The sequence below is a fragment of the Ailuropoda melanoleuca genome, chromosome 2 (assembly GCF_002007445.2).
Source record: "Ailuropoda melanoleuca isolate Jingjing chromosome 2, ASM200744v2, whole genome shotgun sequence".
In the NCBI taxonomy this organism is placed as follows: Eukaryota; Metazoa; Chordata; class Mammalia; order Carnivora; family Ursidae; genus Ailuropoda; species Ailuropoda melanoleuca.
This window is the reverse complement of record NC_048219.1, coordinates 28,803,138-28,813,604: the sequence shown is the minus strand read 5'-3', so window position 1 is coordinate 28,813,604 and position 10,467 is coordinate 28,803,138. Positions and strand designations below refer to the sequence as shown.

Genomic DNA, 10,467 nt, shown 5'->3' with positions numbered 1-10,467 from the left:
GCACCAGCTGTTCTTTTTTGCCAAATAGCCCTTCAGATTGGTAACATCATTAATTTAATACAGTGATTACAAAAAATGTTTATAGAGTTACTGCTTTAGTTCAGCAGACATTTACTGAGCACCTCCTTTGTGCTTTGAACTTACTAGATACAGGAGATAAAAAGATAAAGGAGAAGTTTTTTACTGTGCTGGAGTAGATAAAAGTGTAAAAAGGTAATTATGATAAAATGTGATCAGGTCATTCCTTCACTGAAACATAAGTATCTCATGAGTGTGACTATGAACCAGGCAGTTGTTCTAGTTATCAGGGATAGAAGAGTGAGCAAGACAGTTCACTCCCTTATGTAGCTTTCAATCTAGTGGGGAGAGACATTAATTTGGTAAATGATCACTTCAATATGTACCCACAAACTATGAAAGTGCTGGAGGGACAGTCCATCACTCATAACCTGGAGCCTGACCTAGGACGAGGGATTGACGAATGCTTATTTGTCTTGTAAACACTTGCACAGCACTTAGTATATATGTCAGGCACTGTTTTGCTTTACAAATATTAGCTCATCTAATCTTTATGTTAACTTTATGAAATAGTTATTTTATTCTACCTGTTTTACCAATGAGGAAACTGAGGCACAAAAAAATTAAGTAATTTGCCTAAAGGGCACATAGTTAGCAAGTGGCAAAGCAGGGTTTGAACCCAGGCAGCCTGGCTTCACAGCCAATGTTATCTGAAGAAGAGATGGGATGCTTAAAGACAAATCCGCCTCCATCTTCAGCATATATTCAGCATCTGACAACTTCTCATCGCCTCTACCTCTTACCATGCTCAAGGTCACCATCACCTCTTGTGTGGATTCTAGCCCTTACCTTCCTTCTGGTCTTCCTGCTTCCTCCCTTGTCCCCTTGCAGTCTGTATTTTGCAGTCAGTAGTCCTTCAAAACTAAGTCAGGTCATGTCATTCCTTCAGAACCTTCCAGTGACTCCCATCTCACTGGGTATGAAAGCCGGAGCCTTTTCTGTGTTAGGAGGCTCTATGTGATCCAGCCCTCCGCTCCCTCTGATCTCCTCTCCTGCTACTCCTGCCCTTTCTCTCTGCCCTGCCCACATGGGCCTGTCACTGTCCCTCCTACACACCAAGTAAACTCACAGCTTAGGGCTTTTGTGCCGTCTTTCTGTTTGGGAATTCTTCTTCCAGATAGCCCCGTGGCTTGCTCCCTCACTCTGTTTAAATCTCAGTTCATTCCAGAAGCCCTCCTTGGTCACCCTTTCTGAGTACAGCGTGAGAAAGTTCAGCGTAGAGAATAGCATATGCAAAGCACCTGAGGAGGGAGGTTTGTTTGACTTTTTTCTCCCAAGTAACTGAAGGAGGGCCAGTGTGCCAGAACACAGATGGCGGAGGAGACTAGCACAGGGTGAGGTTAGAGACAAGGCCGGAGCTGAATCACAGAGGACGTGGTAAACGGTGTTAAGGACTTCGCTTTTTAGAAGAGAATGCAGGATGCTCTGGGGGTCGTGGCAGGCTTTCCTGGGGCAGATGGAAGTTCAGGTGAGAAATTAGAGATCAGGACCCTTCAGGTGGAAGACATGGTGTCAGAAAAGGAACAGAGGCCGCACATAGCGTAGGGTATGCCAGCGTGTAGAAGCAGAGAATGTTGGTGACAGACATAAAGAACACACCAGGCTTGCCCTCGAGGAGCTGAGCTGGACACGAACATTCATCTCATATGGAGCAGGACGTGTGGCCGCTCATCCTGTGAGAGGTACTCACGTGGTACATTCCGGTCAAACCATGCTACCTGCTGTTTCTCAGGGCGCACACCTCCTGTCGTCTGGTTCTTGCTTGTTCCGTGCCTTTTGTGCGTGGTGCCATCCCCACCCCGCCTCTGGCCGTGCTCATACAGCATCTTCTCTAAGAAGCCTTTCCTAGCCCCGGCAAGGAGATGAGTTATCATCCTCCTTTGAACATCTTTGTCCTTTCTCCCTCTAAAGTGACGCTCTCGTTCTGGCATGCCCTTCTGCCTGCTGAACTACTGCTTTTTAAATGTGAGACTTAAGTGCATCTTCTTCCATCTGATCCCGTCCATTGTGACCGTCTTTTTAAATGTTAGTGTCCCATCCGGTCAATAAATGATAGCTATGACAATATTTATTATTATCTGATATCATTCTCAAAATCTCTCTGTAAGATAGGTGTTATCTACATTTTGGAAACAGAGACTCAGAGATATAGAGCCATTTGCCTGAGGTCATGGAGTGTTAGTCTGAACTTTGACACAAAGGACCATCTCACTCCAGAGCACCACGCTGCTCTAACGTTGCAGACTGAGGCTTGACTGATGGACACATATCAGCCACCTAATTAATTTTAGTCACTCTGGTTCTCTCCGTAAAACTGTTTACATAGCTGAAAGACATGAAGAGTGAGCTTAGTTATCCTAGAGCCCCATCCTACTGCCGGTTGTAGGATTCATGCTATGCTTGTAGTTTTATTTTTTTTTTTAAGGTTTTATTTATTTTTTTGGGAGAGAGAGAGAGAGCGCTCGAGCACACAAGCAGGGCGGTGGGGCAGAGGGAGAGGGAGAAGCAGACTCCCAGCTGAGCAAGAAGCCCGACTGGGGCTCTATCCCAGGACCCCAGTATCATGACCTGAGCCAAAGGCAGACATTCAACCGACTGAGCCACGCAGGCGCCCCTGTGCTTGTAGTTTTATAATAGTGCCCTGCTGGTACTCTTCCTGAATCCTTCCGAGGTTCAGAGCTTTCTTGAGCTTTACTCAAAAGCAGCTAAATAAAGTTCGTTAGACTAGTCAGAGACAGGAAGTCTCGATCATTGCCGTTGGGTGTGAATAGTTGAGGTTCCTTTGGAAAGCAGTTTATCACCATGGCTTAAGAGCTTTATGAATGGTTTGCGCCCTTTGTCCTGGTGATTGCGGTGACAGGTGTTCATAGATAATTACTCAAGGGCTTTTTCTATGCAGACAGTTCTTACGGTGATCTATTTATAATGAAAAGTTGGAAACACCCCAAACATCCAACTTAACAGTCTCTCCTACTCTCTCTACCTCCCAGCTGATGGAATATTACATGGTTATGAAAATGATTATTGTTAAGACTGATATAAAATGAAGAAAAATCATTTTTCTATAATCTCCAGTCAACAGAGCAGGATACAAAATTGTTTATATAGTATCACATCCTAGGTCAGTACTGTAGGCATGCAGGAAATATTTTTTGGATGAATGAATGTTCGTCACTGTCGTGAATCTTATGGATTCACTATATAGAGAAAAGGAAACATATCAAAAATTATTAGTGTTTACCTTTATGTGGTGGGACTGTGAGTGATGATTATTCCGTGGTTTCTACTTTTACATTTGACCCTATATTTTCCATAGTAATTACATAGGACTTCTTGGAAAAAACAATTTCCATTAAAATTTTTTGAACTTGAATCAAAGAAGAGAGGTTTAGATTGGGTACTCACGGTGGGCCAGCCACTCTGCTAAGGACTTTACTTGGGTAAGATTTCTAACTTTCCCCAAATTCTCTGAAGATATTATTCTCTGAAGATAAATATTGTTCTCCCCATTGTGTAGACAAGAATACTGAGGCTTACAGAGGTTGAGTTACTTACTCAGGCTCATTTCATTAGTAAGTAGCTGAGCCAGAGCTAATATCCAGGTTTGACTCCAAATTGTGTTGTCTTCATAATCCTTTTTCCAAGTCTGCTTGATTTCTAGATGAGTTTTTCTTCAGAGACTTTTGCTGTTTGTATCAAATAGAGTCTATAGCAAAGCCGGGGTTATAACAGCTTGCCTTTAAAATTGAAAGTACGGCGTTTCCCATGTGGGTAAGGTCTCCAATTGCTTTCAGAATTTGGTGATGAAGCCACTTCAGCGGCAAACCCAGGTGCCACTACAATACACATCGAGGGTCCTAGTGAAAGCCCGACACACCAACCAGGACTCCCAAGAGGCTCAGGGGGAGAAGAGGACGATGAGTTGCTGGGAAACGATGACTCTGACAAAACTGAGGTTTGAACTTGCCTTTGAAATTGGTTTTTCCTTTTAAAATTTTAAAAGCTTCTTCATGCATTTATCCACTGTCTCCTGTGTGCCACACAGAGTGCCAGGCAGTGACAGTCCAAAGGTAGATCAGACGTGTCCTCTGCCTCGGGGTGGGGGTGGGGCGAGAGACAGACAGGCACCCAGGCCATTGTTACCCACGGGAAGCCTGCTGGTGGAGGGGACACTGGGGCTGCGGGTGCAGAGCGAGGACCTTGTGGAGGTAGTGACCCCTAAACTGAGTCTTGGCACTGGCGTAGGAGGTGGCCAAGGGAAGAAGGCAGGGAGGGGTGATCTGGGCAAAGGGAACTGTTTTCGAAAAGGCAAAGAGGCACAGAAGAGCAGTACACACAGCATGTTTCCCACATTCACATACATACGGAGCAAAATACAGGTGAAGACAGGAGATGAGGCTTCACGGCCTGGCACAGACCCAGCCGAATGAGTAGGAATTGTCTTCTGAAAGCTATCAGGAGCTGCCGAACGATTTTAGATGGTATGGCCAGCTAAGTTTAAAGATAAAGATACTGTGGCCTTGTGGGGTATAAATTGGAAGGAGACAGACTGGAGGCCAGAAGGCCAGGTGGGAGGCCGTGGAGGTGGTCTCGGCTAGAAGTGATGAAGCCAGAACTAGAGTTGGACACAGGTGGTGAGGGGGTGGGCTCCATAGGACTTGGTGGGAAAGGGGTGAAGGAGAGAGAGCAAGGATTCTAGGAAGACTTCTAGGTTTCTGCATTGGTTGACGGTGAGTATCAGGTGGCTGGTTTTGATCACAAAGATTTATTTGTGTGTACTGTTAGTGTGTTCCAGAAAAATAGCATTTCTGTTAATATTTTATCAATGCAGTCATGACCGTGAGTGATGCCCTAGAGCAGCCCCCAGTTTATAGCAGTGAGGCCACAGGCTTACTAAATAGCTTAGCTCCTGCGTGCCAGGTGCTCTTTGTGGAACTCCATGAGATACCAAAATAAGTATTGAGGTGTATGCTAAATTAAATACCCTTATATTCTAGATACTGTGGCAAGAGCTTAGGCCTAGGAGCCTAACTTTGAATCCTGGCCCAGCCAGTAGTAATAGCTACATGGTCTTGGGTAAGGTACTTGAACTTCCTGACAACTGGGTTTCCTCATCTGAAATATAAGAAAATAGTATGTTGACTATTGTCATCATTATCATTACAATAGCTGATGTCCATTCCGTGTTTAATAGGTGTCAGACACCATTTAAAGTTCTTGCTTGGATCATCTTATTTAATCCTCAGAACAACTCCGTATGCCAGGAACTATTCTTATCTTCATTTTGCAAAGGGGAAACCTGAGGCACAAAGTTTAAATAACTTGCCTCTGTATACACGATTAATTAGAGTTCTCCAGAGAAATAGAACCAATACAACGTGTATTTACAGAGAAAGAGGTTTATTTATTTATTTTAATTTTTAAAAAAGATTTATTTATTTTGTGTGCGTATATGAGTTGGGGGAAGGGCAGAGGGAGAGAATCTTCAAGTAGACTCCTCAACCTAGGGCTCGATTTCACAACCCAGGAGATCACGATATGAGCTGAAACTAAGAGTTGTATGCTCAACCGACTGAGCCACCCAGGTGCCCTGAGAAAGAGGTGTATTTTTAATTTTTTTTAAAGGATGTATTTATTTATTTGAGAGAGAGAGAGAAAGAGAGGGAGGGAGGCGGGGTAGAGGGAGATGGAGAGAGAGAATCTTAAGCAGACTCTGTGCTGAGCACGGAGCCTGAAATGGGGCTCGATCCCACAACCCTGAGATCATGACCTGAGCGCATATCGAGTTGGATGCTCAATGGACTGAGCCACCCTGGTGCCCTGAAAGAAGTTTGTTTTTAAAAATTGGTTCATGTGATTGTGGATGCTTGGTGCCTCCAAAATCTGGTAGAAGTGGCCAGTAGGCTGAGATTCAGGAAGGAGTTGGAGTTTGAGTCCAGAAGCATTCTGCTGTAGATCCAGGAAGAGCTGGTATTGCCGATGAAGTCCAAAGGCAGTCTTCTGGAGAGGTCCCTCTTGCTCAGAGAGGTTGGCCTTTTGTTCTATTCAGGCATTCACCTGATTGGCTGTGGCCTACCCACGTTATGGAGGGCTGTCTGCTTTACTCAAAGTCCACCAATTTAAATGTAAAGCTTATCCAAAAACATCATCACAGAAACATCCAGAATAATGTCTGACCAAATATCTGGGCACTATGGCCTAGACAAGTTGACATATAAAATTAACCATCACACTGAACAACAGTAGACATCAAAAGTTTGAAAAATGAGTAAGGGGAAAAAAATCTTAAAACTGGAACATTCTATCCATTATCTTAATTTGTCTAGGAATTGGAAAGATGTTACCAGTAGTCTAGGATAGATACTGAATTCCTTGTCCTAACTTATGGAACATGGGTCTCTGGAGTTCAATATCTTATAATACTAGAGTTGGAAAGAACCTTCAGTTTCCTGTTTCAGCTTCCCTCCCAAGATATGAATGCTGTCTGTGGTGTGTCCGAAAGACAGCACTTGAATACCTCCAGAAGCAGGCTATTCATTACCATGGAAAGCAGCCACTGCCACTTTGGACAGCTTTAATTATAAAAAAATTTTCCTTTTAATGAACCAAAAATATCTGCCCGTAGCACCTTCCCTTGCTGTGCAGAGCTCCTCATAGGCCATTTGTGCCTTCTGCTGTGTGAATCCTCATGAAAGACCCAAAGTGGCAAGGGGCCTGCATTACGCTGTCGAATAGCCGTGCTGTTGGGACAGGTGTGGCCCAAGTGTGCCTCTTCTAAATTGGAATTTTGTGGGGGGTTTTTGTCAGAGGAGTATATTTTAAGCTCTTAGTACGTGAGAGTAAATCAGATCAGATTTTTGAGAAATCGGGTGGTGAGAGTAAGAATCTTGAGGAGGTGGGAGTAAAAGATACTTACACTGACTGCCTTCCATCTGTACATGTTCGCGTGTATATGTTATTGTACCTGAGGCATATTACAGAGAACCGAGCCCATCCTTCCTATAATCCTATGAGGTGGGTCTTGTTCGCTGTACTTTTTAGAGGACAGAGTCTAGTGATCTGTCAAGTCTCTCCCTGGTGGACGGACCAGGAATTGAAACCTTGCGGTGTGACTTCAGAACGGATGCTTGTTTTCTGTCAGGCTGAGTTGGGCACGGCTGTTGCAAAGTTGAATGCAGAAGAGCTCCGTCTTCCACGCATCTTGATTTTCCATTAGATCAGCTCCCAGTGTCTGCGTAGCTGACAGAAGGAAATTACTTCTGTGTTCATTATATTTTATTTTACCTCTGACAGTTACTTGCTGGACAGAAGAAAAGCTCCCCCTTCTGGACGTTTGAATACTATCAAACATTCTTTGATGTAGACACTTACCAGGTTTGTAAACCAGTTTCACCTTTCCTTTCACCCGTAATGGAGACTTGTGTCTTCTATGGTTAAACAATCACATGATGTGAAAGCTTTTGTATACTGGATATGGTCTTACAAAAGTAAAGGTTGGCATTTGAAAATACCCTCATCGTAAAAGCTGTAATCACAGAGTTTCAATTTGCAGTATTTCAATTTATTAAACTTTAAAGAAATCTTCAGTAGACTTACTACTGTGTTATTTTCCAGGTCTTTGACAGAATTAAAGGGTCTGTCTTGCCGATACCCGGAAAAAACTTTGTGAGGCTGTATATCCGCAGCAATCCGGATCTTTACGGTATGTGTAGCACTGTTTTGGTTCTTCACCGTGTACTGGTTGAATTCAGGTGAGACTGCGGGTTGCCTGAAAAGTTGGATAAGTGCACTGTTGGTGGGGCATTCAAGTCCTCTGAACATCAGTGACAACCTTTGCAAAACATTTTGGGGAAGATGCAATTCTGTATTATAGTAATGCCGTGATGACAAATAATTAGTATGTCTTTTGAAAGTCTCCAGATGACACTACAAACTTAAGATGAATGAAGTCACTTTAAGAGGAGAGTGTTGATTTTAACTTTAGAGGAGGTGGTAGCGGGGGTAGGTGTGGGGAAGAGACTCTTGCACTTACTCTTTCGTGTGCTGAGTCCCAGCTGTGCCCTCCGACGAGCTGGCTCCCCTTGGGCCTCAGCCAGCGGCACTGGAAATCTGTAAGAGCCATGAGTGCGGGGGGATGTCTGTCTTCCCTGACCTCCCTGGTGTCTGAGATAAGGTGAGAGGCCCCCACCCAGCGCTCCTGAGGGAAAGGGCTCCCGCCACCGTGGCCTCCCGTGTTTGAAGGGAGAAGAGAAGAGGGCCAGCGGCTCTGGGTGCTTTCTGTGCGCAGGCGCTCTGCAAAAGACTGTGTATGTGGTCACCTTTCCTTCTTGCAGCAACGTTTGGGTGGGTGTCATTATCCCCAGTTCTCAAATGAGGAAGCCGAAGTCCGATGAGGCTCAGGAAAATGTACGCTCAGTCCTAAATTAGTATTAGAGTAATATGTTACATCCTTTGTACATAGTTGATTATAAGAGGAGAAGGAATTCATGAGGGTCACTGTGTGCCAGTGACTGCATACGCTGTTTAGTCCTTTCAACAAGACTCTAGATTCAGTGTGATATCCCTCTTCTCCCTGTGAGGACACCAAGGCTGAGAGGTGTCAAACGAAAAAAGTAGAACTTGCACTAGTTTAGGGTCCATAAAGCCCATCTTTGTTCTGTTCGCCTGGTGGTTTTAAGCTACAGAACCTTTTCATCAACTGGCATGGCATGGATGTCCAATATTTGGAGCCCGTGAAAGCAGAGCGGCTGTGGGGGAGGCTGAGGAGAGGCTCCCTCCGTATAGCTCCTCTCTCTGGCAGCACCGGCAGCTCCAGCCAGAAGTCCGGCAGTGCCTGAGTGCCAGGGAGCACCGTGTGAAAGCACTGCCTTGGCCCATGCTTCTCGTTGAAGTGTTGCCAAGGGGGTTTCTCTCCATCTCCCTCGTTCATTCTTCTAGCCTGAGATCTTGAGAGACGGGCCATGTGTCTGAGTGATCCATGTCGTCAGCACCTGTCACAGAGTAAGCCAGCCAACAATTTTTGAGCACCGTATTTCGTGCTGCAGACTGAGGATTCAAAGACACAGTCATAGTCTCCACCCCCAGGGAGAGAGAAGCGTGAGAACTAACATCTGCTGAGTGCCTCACAAGTGCCAAGAGCTCAGCCCTGTGTTACTGTTTTACAGTTTTATTTCCCACACTCCGAGGCAGCCTTGTCTCACAAAAGAGAAAATGAAAGTTTGGGGAGGATAGCTTGCCCATAGTCATGGAGTTAGCAATGAAAATGACACTAGCAGACATTCTCAGTGCTTCCTGTGTGCCCCTGTTATTGGGGAAGAACCTGTATGAAGTCACTGCATCCTCATGACAACCCCAACGTTACAAGGTAGGTACTCTTATTATCCCATTGTATGGATGAGGACACTGAGTCACACAGAGGTCAAGTATCACGCCCAAGATCATATAGCTAGTGAGTGGCTGAGCTCAGTTTTCAAATCAGTAGCATAGCTCATAACCCATGTTCTTCATCACCTTGTTATGCTGCCTCTCATGACAAAGCCAGGATTTGAACCCAAAGCTTGCATCTTTCCACAACACTGTTAGCCTCATGAGCTCATAGACATGGTTTTAAAAAAAAAAAAAAAAGGAAGTTCTAAATAGGTAAAGTGTTTGATAGCAGAGAGGACTGGGCCTTGGTGGGGAGGTGGGAGGCAGTGGTCAGGAAAAAGATGACAAAAGTGCTGGTCTACAGAATTGGAGGGAGAGATTGATGAATTTGGCTACACATAAACTAAAATACAAAATTTCTACATCACCAAATAAACCATAAGCAAAGTAAGAAAAAAAAAAAGTAACTAAGCCACAGACCAGAGATAATATTTGCAATTCTCATAAGCAACAAAGGATGAAAAGCAAGGCTATGTTTAGAACTCCTACCAATTATAAGAATAAAATTAATTGTAAGTTCTGGGAGAAAATGAGCAATTCACAGAAAAGGAAACCCAAATGGCCAACAAATACATGAAAAGATGCTTAGGCCCACCTATAATCAGGGAAATAAAAACAAAACGAAATATTATGCTCATCATTTTAACTAACGTACAAATCAGCTTGTCTTCATTCAATTAATTCAGCAAATATTGAGCACTTAACTATTGTAGGCACTGGAGATAGAGCAGTGAGAAAAACAGACAAAATGCTTATTTTGAGGCAGTTTAGAATCTATTGAGCTTTACAAGAAACACATAAAATAAGTCAAATATATATGCTAGTGATAAATGCCAAGGTGAAAATTTTAAAGGACAGGATAGTTTGTGTGGTGGGTGGATTTGAAATGAAAAAAAAAAATTCAGGGGCGCCTGGGTGGCACAGCGGTTGAGCGTCTGCCTTCGGCTCAGGGCGTGATCGGCG

General features: G+C 44.2%; 1 protein-coding gene across 1 annotated transcript in view; it reads left to right on the top strand.

The window, feature by feature from the left end:
• YIPF1 (Yip1 domain family member 1) overlaps positions 1-10,467 on the top strand; it is a 38,448-nt gene that overhangs the window by 2,451 nt on the left and 25,530 nt on the right. The window contains exons 2-4 of the mRNA XM_034641272.1: positions 3,855-4,033; positions 7,372-7,452; positions 7,693-7,780. Of these exons, the coding sequence (XP_034497163.1) occupies positions 3,855-4,033; positions 7,372-7,452; positions 7,693-7,780 (348 nt within the window). The remainder of the gene's footprint in view (positions 1-3,854; positions 4,034-7,371; positions 7,453-7,692; positions 7,781-10,467) is intronic.